Source organism: Bombina bombina, chromosome 4, assembly GCF_027579735.1.
Source record: "Bombina bombina isolate aBomBom1 chromosome 4, aBomBom1.pri, whole genome shotgun sequence".
NCBI lineage: Eukaryota > Metazoa > Chordata > Amphibia > Anura > Bombinatoridae > Bombina > Bombina bombina.
In genome coordinates this window covers 1,192,845,969-1,192,869,836 of record NC_069502.1, presented here as the reverse complement: position 1 = coordinate 1,192,869,836, position 23,868 = coordinate 1,192,845,969, and the positions used below count along the sequence as shown (strand labels likewise).

Genomic DNA, 23,868 nt, shown 5'->3' with positions numbered 1-23,868 from the left:
TCTACATGTCTGCTGTCATTATTATTATTATACTACATGTCTGCTGTCATTATTATTATTATTCTACATGTCTGTTGTCATTATTATTATTATTCTACATGTCTGCTGTAATTAGAATTCTGCATGTCTGCTGTAATTGGTATTATCCTACATGCCTGCTGTAATTATTATTATTATTCTACATGTCTGTTGTCATTATTATTATTATTCTACATGTCTGCTGTCATTATTATTATTATTATTATTCTACATGTCTGTTGGCATTATTATTATTATTCTACATGTCTGCTGTCATTATTATTATTATTCTACATGTCTGCTGTCATTATTATTATTATTCTACATGTCTGCTGTCATTATTATTATTATTCTACATGTCTGCTGTCACTATTATTATTCTATATGTCTGCTGTCATTATTATTATTATTCTACATGTCTGCTGTCATTATTATTATTCTATATGTCTGCTGTAATTATTATTATTCTACATGTCTGCTGTAATTATTATTATTCTATATGTCTGCTGTAATTATTATTATTCTACATGTCTGTTGTCATTATTATTATTCTATATGTCTGCTGTCATTATTATTATTATTCTACATGTCTGCTGTCATTATTATTATTATTCTACATGTCTGCTGTCATTATTATTATTATTCTACATGTCTGCTGTCATTATTATTATTATTCTACATGTCTGCTGTCATTATTATTATTATTCTACATGTCTGCTGTCATTATTATTATTATTCTACATGTCTGCTGTCATTATTATTATTATTCTACATGTCTGCTGTCATTATTATTATTATTCTACATGTCTGCTGTAATTATTATTATTCTATATGTCTGCTGTAATTATTATTATTCTACATGTCTGTTGTCATTATTATTATTATTCTACATGTCTGCTGTCATTATTATTATTATTCTACATGTCTGTTGTCATTATTATTATTATTCTACATGTCTGCTGTCATTATTATTATTATTCTACATGTCTGTTGTAATTATTATTATTATTCTACATGTCTGCTGTCATTATTATTATTATTCTACATGTCTGCTGTCACTATTATTATTATTCTACATGTCTGCTGTCATTATTATTATTATTCTACATGTCTGCTGTCATTATTATTATTATTCTACATGTCTGCTGTAATTATTATTATTCTATATGTCTGCTGTAATTATTATTATTCTACATGTCTGCTGTCATTATTATTATTATTCTACATGTCTGCTGTAATTATTATTATTCTATATGTCTGCTGTAATTATTATTATTCTACATGTCTGCTGTCATTATTATTATTATTCTACATGTCTGCTGTCATTATTATTATTATTCTACATGTCTGCTGTCATTATTATTATTATTCTACATGTCTGTTGTCATTATTATTATTATTCTACATGTCTGTTGTCATTATTATTATTATTCTACATGTCTGCTGTCATTATTATTATTATTCTACATGTCTGTTGTCATTATTATTATTATTCTACATGTCTGCTGTCACTATTATTATTATTCTACATGTCTGCTGTCATTATTATTATTATTCTACATGTCTGTTGTCATTATTATTATTATTCTACATGTCTGCTGTCATTATTATTATTATTCTACATGTCTGCTGTCACTATTATTATTATTCTACATGTCTGCTGTAATTACTATTATTATTCTACATGTCTGCTGTAATTATTATTATTATTATTATTCTACATGTCTGCTGTCACTATTATTATTATTCTACATGTCTGCTGTAATTATTATTATTATTATTATTCTACATGTCTGTTGTCATTATTATTATTATTCTACATGTCTGCTGTCACTATTATTATTATTCTACATGTCTGCTGTCATTATTATTATTATTCTACATGTCTGTCATTATTATTATTATTCTACATGTCTGCTGTCATTATTATTATTCTACATGTCTGCTGTCATTATTATTATTATTCTACATGTCTGTTGTCATTATTATTATTATTCTACATGTCTGCTGTAATTAGAATTCTGCATGTCTGCTGTAATTGGTATTATCCTACATGCCTGCTGTAATTATTATTATTATTCTACATGTCTGTTGTCATTATTATTATTATTCTACATGCCTGCTGTCATTATTATTATTATTCTACATGTCTGCTGTAATTATTATTATTATTATTATTCTACATGTCTGCTGTAATTATTATTATTCTACATGTCTGCTGTCATTATTATTATTATTCTACATGTCTGCTGTCATTATTATTATTATTCTACAAGTCTGCTGTCATTATTATTATTATTCTACATGTCTGCTGTAATTATTATTATTCTACATGTCTGCTGTCATTATTATTATTATTCTACATGTCTGTTGTCATTATTATTATTATTCTACATGTCTGCTGTCATTATTATTATTCTACTACATGTCTGCTGTCATTATTATTATTATTCTACATGTCTGTTGTCATTATTATTATTATTCTACATGTCTGCTGTCATTATTATTATTCTACATGTCTGCTGTCATTATTATTATTATTCTACATGTCTGTTGTCATTATTATTATTATTCTACATGTCTGCTGTCACTATTATTATTATTCTACATGTCTGCTGTCATTATTATTATTCTACTACATGTCTGCTGTCATTATTATTATTATTCTACATGTCTGTTGTCATTATTATTATTATTCTACATGTCTGCTGTCATTATTATTATTATTCTACATGTCTGCTGTCATTATTATTATTATTCTACATGTCTGTTGTCATTATTATTATTATTCTACATGTCTGCTGTCATTATTATTATTATTCTACATGTCTGCTGTCATTATTATTATTCTACTACATGTCTGTTGTCATTATTATTATTATTCTACATGTCTGCTGTCATTATTATTATTATACTACATGTCTGCTGTCATTATTATTATTATTCTACATGTCTGTTGTCATTATTATTATTATTCTACATGTCTGCTGTAATTAGAATTCTGCATGTCTGCTGTAATTGGTATTATCCTACATGCCTGCTGTAATTATTATTATTATTCTACATGTCTGTTGTCATTATTATTATTATTCTACATGTCTGCTGTCATTATTATTATTATTATTATTCTACATGTCTGTTGGCATTATTATTATTATTCTACATGTCTGCTGTCATTATTATTATTATTCTACATGTCTGCTGTCATTATTATTATTATTCTACATGTCTGCTGTCATTATTATTATTATTCTACATGTCTGCTGTCACTATTATTATTCTATATGTCTGCTGTCATTATTATTATTATTCTACATGTCTGCTGTCATTATTATTATTCTATATGTCTGCTGTAATTATTATTATTCTACATGTCTGCTGTAATTATTATTATTCTATATGTCTGCTGTAATTATTATTATTCTACATGTCTGTTGTCATTATTATTATTCTATATGTCTGCTGTCATTATTATTATTATTCTACATGTCTGCTGTCATTATTATTATTATTCTACATGTCTGCTGTCATTATTATTATTATTCTACATGTCTGCTGTCATTATTATTATTATTCTACATGTCTGCTGTCATTATTATTATTATTCTACATGTCTGCTGTCATTATTATTATTATTCTACATGTCTGCTGTAATTATTATTATTCTATATGTCTGCTGTAATTATTATTATTCTACATGTCTGTTGTCATTATTATTATTATTCTACATGTCTGCTGTCATTATTATTATTATTCTACATGTCTGCTGTCATTATTATTATTATACTACATGCCTGCTGTCATTATTATTATTATACTACATGTCTGCTGTCATTATTATTATTATTCTACATGTCTGTTGTCATTATTATTATTATTCTACATGTCTGCTGTCATTATTATTATTATTCTACATGTCTGCTGTCATTATTATTATACTACATGCCTGCTGTCATTATTATTATTATTCTACATGTCTGCTGTCATTATTATTATTATACTACATGTCTGCTGTCATTATTATTATTCTACATGTCTGCTGTCATTATTATTATTATTCTACATGTCTGCTGTCATTATTATTATTATTCTACATGTCTGTTGTCATTATTATTATTATTCTACATGTCTGCTGTCACTATTATTATTATTCTACATGTCTGTTGTCATTATTATTATTCTATATGTCTGCTGTAATTATTATTATTCTATATGTCTGCTGTAATTATTATTATTCTACATGTCTGCTGTAATTATTATTATTCTATATGTCTGCTGTAATTATTATTATTCTATATGTCTGCTGTAATTATTATTATTCTACATGTCTGCTGTAATTATTATTATTTTACATGTCTGCTGTCATTATTATTATTCTACATGTCTGCTGTAATTATTATTATTCTATATGTCTGCTGTAATTATTATTATTCTATATGTCTGCTGTAATTATTATTATTATTCTACATGTCTGCTGTAATTATTATTATTCTACATGTCTGTTGTCATTATTATTATTCTACATGTCTGCTGTAATTATTATTATTCTATATGTCTGCTGTAATTATTATTATTCTACATGCCTGCTGTCATTATTATTATTCTACATGTCTGCTGTAATTATTATTATTCTATATGTCTGCTGTAATTATTATTATTCTACATGTCTGCTGTAATTATTATTATTCTACATGTCTGCTGTCATTATTATTATTATTCTACATGTCTGCTGTAATTATTATTATTCTACATGCCTGCTGTCATTATTATTATTCTACATGTCTGCTGTAATTATTATTATTCTATATGTCTGCTGTAATTATTATTATTCTACATGCCTGCTGTCATTATTATTATTCTACATGTCTGCTGTAATTATTATTATTATTCTACATGTCTGCTGTAATTATTATTATTCTACATGTCTGTTGTCATTATTATTATTATTCTACATGTCTGCTGTCATTATTATTATTATTCTACATGTCTGCTGTAATTATTATTATTATTATTCTACATGTCTGCTGTAATTATTATTATTCTATATGTCTGCTGTAATTATTATTATTCTATATGTCTGCTGTAATTATTATTATTCTATATGTCTGCTGTCATTATTATTATTATTATTATTATTCTACATGTCTGCTGTAATTATTATTATTCTATATGTCTGCTGTAATTATTATTATTCTATATGTCTGCTGTCATTATTATTATTATTATTCTACATGTCTGCTGTAATTATTATTATTATTATTCTACATGTCTGCTGTAATTATTATTATTCTATATGTCTGCTGTAATTATTATTATTCTATATGTCTGCTGTAATTATTATTATTCTATATGTCTGCTGTCATTATTATTATTCTACATGTCTGTTGTCATTATTATTATTATTCTACATGTCTGCTGTCATTATTATTATTATTCTACATGTCTGCTGTAATTATTATTATTCCACATGTCTGCTGTCATTATTATTATTATTCTACATGTCTGCTGTAATTATTATTATTCTACATGTCTGCTGTCATTATTATTATTATTCTACATGTCTGCTGTCATTATTATTATTATTCTACATGTCTGCTGTCATTATTATTATTATTCTACATGTCTGCTGTCATTATTATTATTATTCTACATGTCTGTTGTCATTATTATTATTATTCTACATGTCTGTTGTCATTATTATTATTATTCTACATGTCTGCTGTAATTATTATTATTCTATATGTCTGCTGTCATTATTATTATTCTACATGTCTGTTGTCATTATTATTATTATTCTACATGTCTGCTGTCATTATTATTATTATTCTACAAGTCTGCTGTCATTATTATTATTATTCTACATGTCTGCTGTAATTATTATTATTCTACATGTCTGCTGTCATTATTATTATTATTCTACATGTCTGTTGTCATTATTATTATTATTCTACATGTCTGCTGTCATTATTATTATTCTACTACATGTCTGCTGTCATTATTATTATTATTCTACATGTCTGTTGTCATTATTATTATTATTCTACATGTCTGCTGTCATTATTATTATTCTACATGTCTGCTGTCATTATTATTATTATTCTACATGTCTGTTGTCATTATTATTATTATTCTACATGTCTGCTGTCACTATTATTATTATTCTACATGTCTGCTGTCATTATTATTATTCTACTACATGTCTGCTGTCATTATTATTATTATTCTACATGTCTGTTGTCATTATTATTATTATTCTACATGTCTGCTGTCATTATTATTATTATTCTACATGTCTGCTGTCATTATTATTATTATTCTACATGTCTGTTGTCATTATTATTATTATTCTACATGTCTGCTGTCATTATTATTATTATTCTACATGTCTGCTGTCATTATTATTATTCTACTACATGTCTGTTGTCATTATTATTATTATTCTACATGTCTGCTGTCATTATTATTATTATACTACATGTCTGCTGTCATTATTATTATTATTCTACATGTCTGTTGTCATTATTATTATTATTCTACATGTCTGCTGTAATTAGAATTCTGCATGTCTGCTGTAATTGGTATTATCCTACATGCCTGCTGTAATTATTATTATTATTCTACATGTCTGTTGTCATTATTATTATTATTCTACATGTCTGCTGTCATTATTATTATTATTATTATTCTACATGTCTGTTGGCATTATTATTATTATTCTACATGTCTGCTGTCATTATTATTATTATTCTACATGTCTGCTGTCATTATTATTATTATTCTACATGTCTGCTGTCATTATTATTATTATTCTACATGTCTGCTGTCATTATTATTATTCTATATGTCTGCTGTCATTATTATTATTATTCTACATGTCTGCTGTCATTATTATTATTCTATATGTCTGCTGTAATTATTATTATTCTACATGTCTGCTGTAATTATTATTATTCTATATGTCTGCTGTAATTATTATTATTCTACATGTCTGTTGTCATTATTATTATTCTATATGTCTGCTGTCATTATTATTATTATTCTACATGTCTGCTGTCATTATTATTATTATTCTACATGTCTGCTGTCATTATTATTATTATTCTACATGTCTGCTGTCATTATTATTATTATTCTACATGTCTGCTGTCATTATTATTATTATTCTACATGTCTGCTGTCATTATTATTATTATTCTACATGTCTGCTGTCATTATTATTATTATTCTACATGTCTGCTGTCATTATTATTATTATTCTACATGTCTGCTGTAATTATTATTATTCTATATGTCTGCTGTAATTATTATTATTCTACATGTCTGTTGTCATTATTATTATTATTCTACATGTCTGCTGTCATTATTATTATTATTCTACATGTCTGTTGTCATTATTATTATTATTCTACATGTCTGCTGTCATTATTATTATTATTCTACATGTCTGTTGTAATTATTATTATTATTCTACATGTCTGCTGTCATTATTATTATTATTCTACATGTCTGCTGTCACTATTATTATTATTCTACATGTCTGCTGTCATTATTATTATTATTCTACATGTCTGCTGTCATTATTATTATTATTCTACATGTCTGCTGTAATTATTATTATTCTATATGTCTGCTGTAATTATTATTATTCTACATGTCTGCTGTCATTATTATTATTATTCTACATGTCTGCTGTAATTATTATTATTCTATATGTCTGCTGTAATTATTATTATTCTACATGTCTGCTGTCATTATTATTATTATTCTACATGTCTGCTGTCATTATTATTATTATTCTACATGTCTGCTGTCATTATTATTATTATTCTACATGTCTGTTGTCATTATTATTATTATTCTACATGTCTGTTGTCATTATTATTATTATTCTACATGTCTGCTGTCATTATTATTATTATTCTACATGTCTGTTGTCATTATTATTATTATTCTACATGTCTGCTGTCACTATTATTATTATTCTACATGTCTGCTGTAATTATTATTATTATTCTACATGTCTGTTGTCATTATTATTATTATTCTACATGTCTGCTGTCATTATTATTATTATTCTACATGTCTGCTGTCACTATTATTATTATTCTACATGTCTGCTGTAATTACTATTATTATTCTACATGTCTGCTGTAATTATTATTATTATTATTATTCTACATGTCTGCTGTCACTATTATTATTATTCTACATGTCTGCTGTAATTATTATTATTATTATTATTCTACATGTCTGTTGTCATTATTATTATTATTCTACATGTCTGCTGTCACTATTATTATTATTCTACATGTCTGCTGTCATTATTATTATTATTCTACATGTCTGTCATTATTATTATTATTCTACATGTCTGCTGTCATTATTATTATTCTACATGTCTGCTGTCATTATTATTATTATTCTACATGTCTGTTGTCATTATTATTATTATTCTACATGTCTGCTGTAATTAGAATTCTGCATGTCTGCTGTAATTGGTATTATCCTACATGCCTGCTGTAATTATTATTATTATTCTACATGTCTGTTGTCATTATTATTATTATTCTACATGCCTGCTGTCATTATTATTATTATTCTACATGTCTGCTGTAATTATTATTATTATTATTATTCTACATGTCTGCTGTAATTATTATTATTCTACATGTCTGCTGTCATTATTATTATTATTCTACATGTCTGCTGTCATTATTATTATTATTCTACAAGTCTGCTGTCATTATTATTATTATTCTACATGTCTGCTGTAATTATTATTATTCTACATGTCTGCTGTCATTATTATTATTATTCTACATGTCTGTTGTCATTATTATTATTATTCTACATGTCTGCTGTCATTATTATTATTCTACTACATGTCTGCTGTCATTATTATTATTATTCTACATGTCTGTTGTCATTATTATTATTATTCTACATGTCTGCTGTCATTATTATTATTCTACATGTCTGCTGTCATTATTATTATTATTCTACATGTCTGTTGTCATTATTATTATTATTCTACATGTCTGCTGTCACTATTATTATTATTCTACATGTCTGCTGTCATTATTATTATTCTACTACATGTCTGCTGTCATTATTATTATTATTCTACATGTCTGTTGTCATTATTATTATTATTCTACATGTCTGCTGTCATTATTATTATTATTCTACATGTCTGCTGTCATTATTATTATTATTCTACATGTCTGTTGTCATTATTATTATTATTCTACATGTCTGCTGTCATTATTATTATTATTCTACATGTCTGCTGTCATTATTATTATTCTACTACATGTCTGTTGTCATTATTATTATTATTCTACATGTCTGCTGTCATTATTATTATTATACTACATGTCTGCTGTCATTATTATTATTATTCTACATGTCTGTTGTCATTATTATTATTATTCTACATGTCTGCTGTAATTAGAATTCTGCATGTCTGCTGTAATTGGTATTATCCTACATGCCTGCTGTAATTATTATTATTATTCTACATGTCTGTTGTCATTATTATTATTATTCTACATGTCTGCTGTCATTATTATTATTATTATTATTCTACATGTCTGTTGGCATTATTATTATTATTCTACATGTCTGCTGTCATTATTATTATTATTCTACATGTCTGCTGTCATTATTATTATTATTCTACATGTCTGCTGTCATTATTATTATTATTCTACATGTCTGCTGTCACTATTATTATTCTATATGTCTGCTGTCATTATTATTATTATTCTACATGTCTGCTGTCATTATTATTATTCTATATGTCTGCTGTAATTATTATTATTCTACATGTCTGCTGTAATTATTATTATTCTATATGTCTGCTGTAATTATTATTATTCTACATGTCTGTTGTCATTATTATTATTCTATATGTCTGCTGTCATTATTATTATTATTCTACATGTCTGCTGTCATTATTATTATTATTCTACATGTCTGCTGTCATTATTATTATTATTCTACATGTCTGCTGTCATTATTATTATTATTCTACATGTCTGCTGTCATTATTATTATTATTCTACATGTCTGCTGTCATTATTATTATTATTCTACATGTCTGCTGTCATTATTATTATTATTCTACATGTCTGCTGTCATTATTATTATTATTCTACATGTCTGCTGTCATTATTATTATTATTCTACATGTCTGCTGTAATTATTATTATTCTATATGTCTGCTGTAATTATTATTATTCTACATGTCTGTTGTCATTATTATTATTATTCTACATGTCTGCTGTCATTATTATTATTATTCTACATGTCTGTTGTCATTATTATTATTATTCTACATGTCTGCTGTCATTATTATTATTATTCTACATGTCTGTTGTAATTATTATTATTATTCTACATGTCTGCTGTCATTATTATTATTATTCTACATGTCTGCTGTCACTATTATTATTATTCTACATGTCTGCTGTCATTATTATTATTATTCTACATGTCTGCTGTCATTATTATTATTATTCTACATGTCTGCTGTAATTATTATTATTCTACATGTCTGCTGTAATTATTATTATTCTACATGTCTGCTGTCATTATTATTATTATTCTACATGTCTGCTGTAATTATTATTATTCTATATGTCTGCTGTAATTATTATTATTCTACATGTCTGCTGTCATTATTATTATTATTCTACATGTCTGCTGTCATTATTATTATTATTCTACATGTCTGCTGTCATTATTATTATTATTCTACATGTCTGTTGTCATTATTATTATTATTCTACATGTCTGTTGTCATTATTATTATTATTCTACATGTCTGCTGTCATTATTATTATTATTCTACATGTCTGTTGTCATTATTATTATTATTCTACATGTCTGCTGTCACTATTATTATTATTCTACATGTCTGCTGTAATTATTATTATTATTCTACATGTCTGTTGTCATTATTATTATTATTCTACATGTCTGCTGTCATTATTATTATTATTCTACATGTCTGCTGTCACTATTATTATTATTCTACATGTCTGCTGTAATTACTATTATTATTCTACATGTCTGCTGTAATTATTATTATTATTATTATTATTCTACATGTCTGCTGTCACTATTATTATTATTCTACATGTCTGCTGTAATTATTATTATTATTATTATTCTACATGTCTGTCGTCATTATTATTATTATTCTACATGTCTGCTGTCACTATTATTATTATTCTACATGTCTGCTGTCATTATTATTATTATTCTACATGTCTGTCATTATTATTATTATTCTACATGTCTGCTGTCATTATTATTATTCTACATGTCTGCTGTCATTATTATTATTATTCTACATGTCTGTTGTCATTATTATTATTATTCTACATGTCTGCTGTAATTAGAATTCTGCATGTCTGCTGTAATTGGTATTATCCTACATGCCTGCTGTAATTATTATTATTATTCTACATGTCTGTTGTCATTATTATTATTATTCTACATGCCTGCTGTCATTATTATTATTATTCTACATGTCTGCTGTAATTATTATTATTATTATTATTCTACATGTCTGCTGTCACTATTATTATTATTCTACATGTCTGTTGTCATTATTATTATTATTCTACATGCCTGCTGTCATTATTATTATTATTCTACATGCCTGCTGTCATTATTATTATTATTCTACATGCCTGCTGTCACTATTATTATTATTCTACATGTCTGTTGTCATTATTATTATTATTCTACATGTCTGCTGTCATTATTATTATTATTATTATTCTACATGTCTGCTGTCACTATTATTATTATTCTACATGTCTGCTGTCATTATTATTATTATTCTACATGTCTGCTGTCACTATTATTATTATTCTACATGTCTGTTGTAATTAGTATTATTCTACATGTCTGCTGTCATTATTATTATTATTCTACATGTCTGCTGTCATTATTATTATTATTCTACATGTCTGTTGTCACTATTATTATTCTACATGTCTGCTGTAATTATTATTATTCTATATGTCTGCTGTAATTATTATTATTCTACATGTCTGCTGTAATTATTATTATTCTACATGTCTGCTGTAATTATTATTATTCTACATGTCTGCTGTAATTATTATTATTCTATATGTCTGCTGTAATTATTATTATTCTATATGTCTGCTGTAATTATTATTATTCTATATGTCTGCTGTAATTATTATTATTCTATATGTCTGCTGTAATTAGTATTCTACATGTCTGCTGTAATTAGTATTATCCTACATGTCTGTTGTCACTATTATTATTCTACATGTCTGCTGTAATTATTATTATTCTATATGTCTGCTGTAATTATTATTATTCTACATGTCTGCTGTAATTATTATTATTCTACATGTCTGCTGTAATTATTATTATTCTACATGTCTGCTGTAATTATTATTATTCTACATGTCTGCTGTAATTATTATTATTCTATATGTCTGCTGTAATTATTATTATTCTATATGTCTGCTGTAATTATTATTATTCTATATGTCTGCTGTAATTAGTATTCTACATGTCTGCTGTAATTAGTATTATCCTACATGTCTGCTGTAATTATTATTATTCTACATGTCTGCTGTAATTATTATTATTCTACATGCCTGCTGTAATTATTATTATTCTACATGTCTGCTGTAATTAGTATTATTCTACATGTCTGCTGTAATTATTATTATTCTACATGCCTGCTGTAATTATTATTATTCTACATGTCTGCTGTAATTATTATTATTCTATATGTCTGCTGTAATTATTATTATTCTATATGTCTGCTGTAATTATTATTATTCTATATGTCTGCTGTAATTATTATTATTCTATATGTCTGCTGTAATTAGTATTCTACATGTCTGCTGTAATTAGTATTATCCTACATGTCTGCTGTAATTATTATTATTCTACATGTCTGCTGTAATTATTATTATTCTACATGCCTGCTGTAATTATTATTATTCTACATGTCTGCTGTAATTAGTATTATTCTACATGCCTGCTGTAATTAGTATTATTCTACATGTCTGCTGTAATTATTATTATTCTACATGTCTGCTGTAATTATTATTATTCTACATGCCTGCTGTAATTATTATTATTATTCTACATGTCTGCTGTAATTATTATTCTATATGTGAGTATTTTTACTTACAGAGATGGCAAACCCAAGTGATTTATACCTATGCTGGCTCTAAAAGGGATATAAAAACCCAAACATGTTCTTGCACAATTCAGATAGAACATGCAGATTTAAACAGCTGTCTAAATGACTTATATTTTTTTGTTTGTTTTTTTGGTATCTTTTGTTTAAAAGCAGTGACGTAAACTCAGGAGAGTGCACGTGTCATTTAGTGCTCCAGTCACCTATCTAGGCATCTCTTCCACAAAGAATACCATGGGAATGCAGCACATTTCAGAGCAAAAGTAAATTGGAAACTTTCTTTAAATTGTATTCTCTGTGTGAATCAGATACAAAAAATGTTTTGTGTCTCATATTCCTTTAATAAAGCCTGCCTACCTGTGCCTGTAAGAATGGCGTCCTGTTCAAACTGATTTAACTTCATGTTTTTCATACAAATATATTTTAACCTGGTTAACTGTTGCTCTTCTGTTTTTATGTTGTACTTCATTTACAGTTTGATATAACTAGATAAGTCCTAAACAATCTAACTTGGTAAAACATATGCATTAATAATGAATCCAAATAGAAACACAACATACGACTGATAAAAATAATGATAGTTATAAATATCCTTTCAAACAAAATCTGCTGTTTAATACAAAGTAAAGACATAATTATAGAACATGCCTGCATGCTGTTTCTTCTTCCTGCCGACCGCTGCACCAACAATCTGAACTAGCTCTTCCTCAATAGCTCCAGAGCGCAAACAGTCCCGCAGAGAAACCTCCGAATTCCCAAAAAGGCACACCTGTGATCAAGATATTGCCAGTGAGAATAAACGCGTGTGCTTTCACACCACAATAGGTTAATAACGATAAACACAGAAAGCAGTACAAAATATAATCAGCAGTGGTACATGAATTTGCTATAAAACTTATATAGTCAGAAAAAAACTGATTACATAAAACTTGTGATATATATTTTGAGTAGGGTTCTCAGATTGGTACAAACATGGATGTAGTTTGTTACGATTATCGCTCATAAAATCAAGAGAGAGACAAATTACAACGCACCAGGAAAAGGAGGAAAATATAGTTCTCTGCTTATAGGTTTCAAAATGTTTCACTTTGTTGTCAGAAACACTTCTAATGAATAATATTGTAATATTCCATGTGATCATGTTACAATTCTTACTAATATTATATATTAGACATGGTACAAGAGTTAAAGGGATATGAACCCCAATACTTTTCTTTCATGATTCAGACAGAACAGCTATTTTAAACTATTTTCTAATTTATTTCTATTATCACGTTTTCTTAGTATCTTTTGTTGATAAGCAGGGATGTATGCTTAGTAGTCAACCCATTTCTGGAGCACTAAATTTGCAAGAGCACTAGATGGCAGTCAATTTTTCTGCTATGTAGTGCCCCAGATACCTACCTAAGTATCTCTTCAACACAGAATATCATGGCAATTAAGCAAATTTGATAAAAGACATAAATTAGAAACTATTTTAAAATGGTTTGTTCTGTCTGAGTCACAAACATGTTTTTTTATTGGGGGGTTTCATATCCCTTGAATAAGCTAAACTGCTGCAGAATAAGCACATTATCAGGTGCGGGTTGTCCACACTGGCAACTCAAGTACCAGACTGCATGGTATGGGCCAGATTACAAGTGGTGCACTATTTAGCGCTTTCACGCAAGAGCAAATACAAATGATTGAAATTTGATGTTTTTGTATACATTACAAGAAGCTCTCTGGCTGTTTTCTGGCATAGGGAGGACATATTAAAGGGATACTGAACCTTTCATGATTCAGATATAAAGTTGCTTAAAATGGCATGCTCTAATTTACTCCTATTATCATTTTTTTCTTCGTTCTTTTAGTATCTTTATTTAAAAAAGCAGGAATGTAAGTTTGTGAGCTGGTCTATTTTCGGTCCAGCACTCTGGATAGAGCTTGCTGATAAGTGGCTGCATTAAGCATGCTCTATATGAAAGAAAAAATGTGGGTTCAGTATCCCTTTAAGATTCACTATACACAGGAAGCATTCACAATGAAGTTGTACCTTAAGGTTCCCATCAGCTGTGATTCTGAGACGATTACAGGACCCACAAAAATGCTCAGACATTGATGTGATAAATCCAATTTTCCCCTGGAAATGGGGTACCCTGTAAGACTGAAACAATAAAGAGATATTGGAAGAGATGTATACAGAGGGCAAATCACAAAGATTAAGAATGGTTAAAGATAAGTGCAATCACTTATTTACAAAAAAACAAATTAATACATTAAAAAAAAACTACACACAACAAAATCACCTTTGTGGTTAATACGAGCCTAACGTTTACATATAAATACAGAAGAAAAAAAACTAGGAGGAAAAAGACAAGCAAGATCTGTATAAATGGTGCCACTATACTACTTATAAATGAAGATGATTAATTTTGTTAGTATAATTCATAGTTTATTTTTATTTGATTTAGTAGAGAAGTTCTGATGAACATAAAAGGAAACAATATTACATTTTTCACTATTTAATAAAAATGTAGCATTGTCCTTATATATCTATGTGCAAAAATATTACAATAGTTTTATTAGTCAGGGTAGAAAAGTTACTAATCATCTTTTTCATCTAATAGTTTTTGTCTGTTTTGTCCCCTTCTCACCAAACCAACAACTTGAAATCTGAGTTGTCTTTTGTTATTGCTTATCAGAGTAAAATGATGGGCTACAGGGATTTTGTCAGATCAAGTTCACAAACAGCAGCTTTGTGTTGTTGTACTCTAACAGATTTAGTGGTTTCTCCTACATAAACCAGTCCACAAGAACACTTAAATTATATAAATGACACATTAGGTTCCACATGTACAATGTTTTTAATAAAAAACGTTTTTACGTGATCTTGGATGTGTCACCATATTCCGACCATGAATTGAGTGGCATTCAGCACAAATGCTTCATAAGAATGTCCCCAGTGATTGCAGATGTTTCCTTTCTGTTCTTTTCTCAACACTTGATGGCCCAATTATTATAATTTATTTGTATAGCGCCACCAAATTACGTAGCGCTGGGTACAATGATAGGGGTATACAATGACAAGGATTTGTGATAAAATACAAAACATAACAAAACTAAACAAATCTAGTACAGGAGGAAGAGGGCCCTGCTCCAGAGAGCTCAAAGTCTACAGGATTAGGGTGCAGAGACATAAGGTTGGGGGTAGCTTGTCACATCGGTTGTAGTTGCAGCAGTGAGTCAGGCAGTTCATGTATTAGGAAACAAGATTTTACAGCACCGTAGAAAAAGACAGTAACCCAATGTAAGACGACAGAAAGGCTGATGATATATAATTAAAACATCCTCTTTATTAGTATACCGTGGATAAGAAAAACAAAGGCACAGTGGACACAGACCTGATTACCGCTGACGTGTTTCCTGCCCCATTAGGCACTTCATCAGAGCTAACTAACAGGTGTGTAAGGACTCCTTAAAACAAGGTGTGAACCCTCCCACACCGGGTGCATAGTAAATCACAAGTATTAACAAATCACATTCAAGACATAATACAAATGTGAAAATAGAGAAACTATACATACATTGAAATGGACTACAGAATAAAGAACAATGTTTCCAGATTGCAAATAAACTTAAGACAGAAGTTATTCAATTGCACATCTATACTTAGTCAAGATTAAAGAGCAGAGGACATTCCTAAATTTTTAGACTTAGAACTCAACCTTGAAGCCCAGAGTAACAGTTAAGAATTGAATCCAATTATAAAACAAATAATTGATTATCTTAGAACAAAAGAAATATGGATTTTTTTTAATTTTTTTTTAAAAATCACAAAATTCTTCTAGCTAAAAAAGCTAAAGACATAGATTAACCCTCATTTGTGAAAATATTCAATAAAATGAAGACACAAATTAAATTATTAGCATGATAGTCCAGTTTAAAGGACCAGCCAATACAGTGGACTTGCATAGTCAATAAATGCAAAACAACAAGACAAATGCAACAGCACCTAGTCTAGTAAATGTTGTCTCTTTAACAATGCTAAAATAAATCATAATCTGATACTTGATCTTAAAGTAAACAGAGAAAATGAAGCAATTGCAATATCCAAATAAATCACAGGACCAAGAAAAGTACCTGAAACTAAATAATTTTCCATAAATAAGTTACAACTATCTAAAGGAAAATAAATACTATTTTGCTATAGAAACAATAGCATAATTAGTAGAAATAGAGATAGCCCCATTAAATTGGAGAACCCTCCAAATTGAGTTTAACTGCTGGCAAAGAATATAGTTTAAAACCTTTGAAGAAGGAATAAAAGAAAATTCTCAGCCTATTCCATTCCCTAGTATAGGGAATTGGAAAGAAAACCTCTGAAAACACAGAAGAAATAAATAGGCAGAAATAATGTCAGCTAGTCTTAAAGAACTAGTTACCTTAATATCCAAAATAATCAACACCGTTTCAACAAAGAACAAATGTACTTTAATAATAGAAAAATAATAAAAAAGTAGATTTGTTAGTGTCAATATCTGATGAAAAAAATTTCTGAAAGAGAAAAAAAACATCATCAGAGAAGGATAAATCAGTATGTTGTTGGTCATTTGAAACTTCAATAATTAAAAAACTTTAAGCTTTAAGCTTATACTGGTTTGGTTGTTCTTATTAAGGAACGAATTACTGAGTTCTTTCCCAAGTAACATGTCTATATTTGGAGTTCGAAATCAGCTCCCTAATTTTGCAATGTACGTGCCGTATTCCAGCTTGGCTGGTAAGGTGCATATTTTCATTTTTCTGTTTTCATTCAGATTATTTTCTGAGGATGCGGAATCTCATATGATTCACTTACTCTTCAGGACATAGAGGATCTTCTTTTCAAAAGCTCTTGATTCCTCACACAAGGGTCACCTTTTTTAGGTTTCCAGATAGTTTGTGTCACTGTCCTTGTCTCTATCAGACAAGGGATAATGTTATTGGGTTCCGTCTATCGGTACCTTTAGTCTCTATTATTTCCTTCAGTTGCTATATATGCATAGAAGTTTTAGGTCTTATGGCCACAGCATTGGATTCAATTCCCTTTGCTCATTTTCACTAGAAAGAACCTTTCCAGTCTTTTATAAGTGTTGTTTCTTCAAGAACATGGTTGGAGGATCAATTTACCAAAAAGTTTGTTTCATTCCTCAGACAAGGGTAACCTTTTTAGGTTTCCTGATAGATTCAGTGTTCTTGATTCTGTCTATGACGGACAAGAGGCGTCTGAAATTGCCTTATGCATGGAAATTCTAGGTCTTATGACTGCTGCATTGGAAGCGATCCCCTTTGCTCGTTTTCACATGCGACCTCTTCAGCTCTGTATGCTGAACCAGTGGTGCAGGGATTATACAAAGATATCTCAATTAATATCTTTAAAACCGATTGTTCGACACTCTCTGACGTAGTGGACAGACCACCATCGTTTAGTTCAGGGGGCTTCTTTTGTTCTTCCAACCTAGACTGTGATCTCAATGGATGCAAACAATATGGCGAATGAGAGGGCGCTAATAAGCTTGGTATACTTAACACACCTAATTATTTAAGATTAGGTCAAAACAAAAAATAAATCATAAGCGGTGTATCTTGTCAATCTTTTACTAGTGGAAATAATCCCTGATACATAAATTCATAAAACAGTATATGAAAACATTTGAAGACACATGAATTAAAATTAGATACAATATTTATGACTAGTGCTGTAGGAATACCACCCTGATATAAAAATATATATTTACAATAAGCGCTTTTTAAAATTGCATTGATCAGTGTTTGATTCCTTAAAATCAATTGGTTTATTCCTGGATATAAGGGACAGTCTTTATAGTCAACAGATGAAATCACTTTTGGTTGTATGGTTTATTGCATACAAAACTATCAGTGTGATAAAATTAATATACTGGATAAAAGCAATAAAATGTTCCTTATTTACGATACTTTGTATCCTTGCTTGGTTATATATATAACTTTAACTCACAGAAAGTTGCAGCGACTGTATCCAGATGTCGCTGTGATGTATTTCAGAGACTGTGGTCTTTAATCGTAACACGCTCCTTGCGTGTGGGCCGCTTTATGTGCTGCAGCTCCTATCCTCTGGCACAGGATTCTCGACTCCCTCCGTGGGGAGGTTACCGGCAGAGGTACGCCGCTCTTTGCGTGTGAATATCTGATGAGCTGTTAACTTTCTGTTTCCAATACTCACAGCTCCCTGTTTGTGATAAGCAGTCTTGATGTAAGTATGATCCTCGAGGTGAATGGGCACCTGCTCTTAGCGTTAATACGCGCGGGTAAATACTAGGTACCTAGTGGGTTTGGTTCTGGTAACAGGCAACTTCAACTTCTACGCGTTTCACCCATGTGTGTGGGCTTTATTAACGCTAAGAGCGGGTGCCCATTCACCTCGAGGATCATACTTACATCAAGACTGCTTGTCACAAACAGGGAGCTGTGAGTATTGGAAACAGAAAGTTAACAGCTCATCAGATATTCACACGCAAAGAGCGGCGTACCTCTGCCGGTAACCTCCCCACGGAGGGAGTTGAGAATCCTGTGCCAGAGGATAGGAGCTGCAGCACATAAAGCGGCCCACACGCAAGGAGCGTGTTACGATTAAAGACCACAGTCTCTGAAATACATCACAGCGACATCTGGATACAGTCGCTGCAACTTTCTGTGAGTTAAAGTTATATATATAACCAAGCAAGGATACAAAGTATCGTAAATAAGGAACATTTTATTGCTTTTATCCAGTATATTAATTTTATCACACTGATAGTTTTGTATGCAATAAACCATACAACCAAAAGTGATTTCATCTGTTGAAAATTTATAAGGACTATAAAGACTGTCCCTTATATCCAGGAATAAACCAATTGATTTTAAGGAATCAAACACTGATCAATGCAATTTTAAAAAGCGCTTATTGTAAATATATATTTTTATATCAGGGTGGTATTCCTACAGCACTAGTCATAAATATTGTATCTAATTTTAATTCATGTGTCTTCAAATGTTTTCATATACTGTTTTATGAATTTATGTATCAGGGATTATTTCCACTAGTAAAAGATTGACAAGATACACCGCTTATGATTTATTTTTTGTTTTGACCTAATCTTAAATAATTAGGTGTGTTAAGTATACCAAGCTTATTAGCGCCCTCTCATTCGCCATATTGTTTGTCCATTTTCTATCTTGAGGAGATAGTGGAGAGTGGCTTAGGTATCCTTTTTAGATTTTAAGCGCTGATAACTCCTGTGCTATCTCAATGGATGCAAGTCTGACAGGTTGGGGAGCTGTATGGGGGTTTCTGACAGCACAAGGGGTTTGGGAATCTCAGGAGGCGAGATTACCAATCAACATTTTTGGAACTCCGTGCAATTTTCAGAGCTCTTCAGTCGTGGCCTCTTCTAAAGAGAGAGTCGTTCATTTGTTTCTAGACGGACGATGTCACAACCGTGGCATATGTCAATCATCAAGGAGGAACTCACAGTCCTCTGGCTATGAAAGGAGTCTCTCGAATACTTGTATGGGCGGAATCCAGCTCCTGTCTAATTTCTGCGATTCATATCCCAGGTATAGACAGTTGGGAAGCAGATTATCTCAGTCGCCAAACGCTACATCCAGGCGAATGGTTTCTTCACCCAGAGGTATTTCTTCAGATTGTTCAAATATGGGGACTTCCAGAAATAGATCTGATGGCTTCTCATCTAAACAAGAAGCTTCCCAGGTATCTGTCCAGATCCAGGGATCCTCAGGCGGAAGCAGTGGATGCATTGTCACTTCCTTGGAAGTATCATCCTGCTTATATCTTTCCGCCTATAGTTCTTTTTCCAAGATTCTAAAGGAACGTTCGTTTATTCTGCTGGTAGCTCCAGCATGGCCTCACAGGTTTTGGTATGCGGATCTTGTCCGGATGGCCACTTGCCAACCGTGGACTCTTCCGTTAAGACCAGACCTTCTATCGCAAGGTCCTTATTTCCATTAGGTTCTCAAATCCTTAAATTTGAAGGTATGGAGATTGAACGCTTGATTCTCAGTCATAGAGGTTTCTCTGACTCTGTGATTAATACTATGTTACAGGCTCGTAAAACTGTATCTAGGAAGATATATTATCGAGTCTGGAAGATTTACATTTCTTGGTGTTTTTCTCATAATTTTTCTTGGCATTCTTTTAGAATTCCTAGAATTTTACAGTTTCTTCAGGATGGTTTGGATAAAGGTTTGTCTGCAAGTTCCTTGAAAGGTCAAATCTCTGCTCTTTCTGTTCTTTTTCACAGAAAGATTGCTAGTCTTCCTGATATTCATTGTTTTGTACAAGCTTTGGCTCGTATAAAACCTGTTATTAAGTCAATCTCTCCTCCTTGGAGTTTGAATTTGGTTCTGGGGGCTCTTCAAGCTCCTCCGTTTGAACCTATGCATTCGCTGGACATTAAATTACTTTCTTGGAAAGTTTTGTTTCTTTTGGCCATCTCTTCTGCTAGAAGAGTTTCTGAATTATCTGCTCTTTCTTGTGAGTCTCCTTTTCTGATTTTTCATCAGGATAAGGCGGTGTTGCGAACTTCTTTTAAATTTTTACCTAAGGTTGTGAATTCTAACAACATTAGTAGAGAAATTGTGGTTCCTTCATTGTGTCCTAATCCTAAGAATTCTAAGGAAAAGTTGTTGCATTCTTTGGATGTAGTTAGAGCTTTGAAATATTATGTTGAAGCTACTAAGGATTTCCAAAAGACTTCTAGTCTATTTGTTATCTTTTCCGGTTCTAGGAAAAGTCAGAAGGCTTCTGCCATTTCTTTGGCATCTTGGTCAAATCTTTGTTTCATCATGCCTATGTCGAGTCGGGTAAAACTCCGCCTCAAAGGATTATAGCTCATTCTACTAGGTCAGTTTCTACTTCCTGGGCGTATAGGAATGAAGCTTCAGTTGATCAGATTTGCAAAGCAGCCACTTGGTCTTCTTTGCATACTTTTACTAAATTCTACCATTTTGATGTGTTTTCTTCTTCTGAAGCAGTTTTTGGTAGAAAAGTACTTCAGGCAGCTGTTTCAGTTTGATTCTTCTGCTTATAATTTCAGTTTTTTTCATTATAAGATTTAAACTTTATTTTGGGTGTGGATTTTTTTCAGCGGAATTGGCTGTCTTTATTTTATCCCTCCCTCTCTAGTGACTCTTGCGTGGAAGATCCACATCTTGGGTAGTCATTATCCCATACGTCACTAGCTCATGGACTCTTGCTAATTACATGAAAGAAAAACATAATTTATGCTTACCTGATAAATTTATTTCTCTTGTAGTGTGTTCAGTCCACGGGTCATCCATTACTTATGGGATATATTCTCCTTCCCAACAGGAAGTTGCAAGAGGATCACCCAAGCAGAGCTGCTATATAGCTCCTCCCCTCACATGTCATATCCAGTCATTCGACCGAAACAAGACAAGAAAGGAGAAACTATAAGGTGCAGTGGTGACTGGAGTTATAATTTTAAAATTTAGAACCTGCCTGAAAAAGACAGGGCGGGCCGTGGACTGAACACACTACAAGAGAAATAAATTTATCAGGTAAGCATAAATTATGTTTTCTCTTGTTAAGTGTGTTCAGTCCACGGGTCATCCATTACTTATGGGATACCAATACCAAAGCTAAGTACACGGATGATGGGAGGGACAAGGCAGGAACATTAAACAGAAGGAACCACTGCCTGTAGAACCTTTCTCCCAAAACAAGCCTCCAAAGAAGCGAAAGTGTCAAATTTGTAAAATTTGGAAAAAGTATGAAGTGAAGACCAAGTTGCAGCCTTGCAAATCTGTTCAACAGAGGCCTCATTCTTAAAGGCCCAGGTGGAAGCCACAGCTCTGGTGGAATGAGCTGTAATTCTTTCAGGAGGCTGCTGTCCAGCAGTCTCATAGGCTAAACGTATTATGCTACGAAGCCAAAAAGAGAGAGAGGTAGCCGAAGCCTTTTGACCTCTCCTCTGTCCAGAGTAAACGACAAACAGAGAAGAAGTTTGTCTAAAATCTTTAGTTGCCTGTGAGTAGAACTTCAGAGCACGGACCACGTCTAGATTATGCAAAAGACGTTCCTTCTTTGAAGAAGGATTAGGACATAATGATGGAACAACAATCTCTTGATTGATATTCCTGTTAGAAACAACCTTAGGTAAGAACCCAGGTTTAGTACACAGAACTACCTTGTCTGAATAAAAGATCAGATGAGGAGAATCACAATGTAAGGCAGATAACTCAGAGACTCTTCGAGCCGAGGAAATAGCCATCAAAAACAAAACTTTCCAAGATAAAAGCTTAATATCAATGGAATGAAGGGGTTCAAACGGAACACCCTGAAGAACTTTAAGAACCAAGTTTAAGCTCCACGGAGGAGCAACAGCTTTAAACACAGGCTTAATTCTAGCCAAATCCTGACAAAAGGCCTGGACGTCTGGATGCTCTGCCAGACGTTTGTGTAAAAGAATAGACAGAGCTGAAATCTGTCCCTTTAGCGAACTAGCGGATAAACCCTTTTCTAAACCCTCTTGTAGAAAAGCTAATATCCTAGGAATCCTAACCTTACTCCATGAGTAACTCTTGGATTCGCACCAATATAAATATTTACGCCATATCTTATGGTAAAT

At 30.4% G+C, this 23,868-nt stretch overlaps 1 protein-coding gene across 3 annotated transcripts in view; it reads right to left on the bottom strand.

Annotated features, from left to right (window-relative positions):
* The window catches only part of MOCS1 (molybdenum cofactor synthesis 1), a 255,798-nt gene that overhangs the window by 87,129 nt on the left and 144,801 nt on the right, over positions 1 to 23,868 (bottom strand). For all 3 annotated transcript variants that reach the window (XM_053712667.1, XM_053712668.1, XM_053712669.1), the window contains exons 8-9: positions 15,258 to 15,368; positions 13,871 to 13,991 (exon numbers count right to left, since the gene is read on the bottom strand). In XM_053712667.1, the coding sequence (XP_053568642.1) occupies positions 13,871 to 13,991; positions 15,258 to 15,368 (232 nt within the window). The remainder of the gene's footprint in view (positions 1 to 13,870; positions 13,992 to 15,257; positions 15,369 to 23,868) is intronic.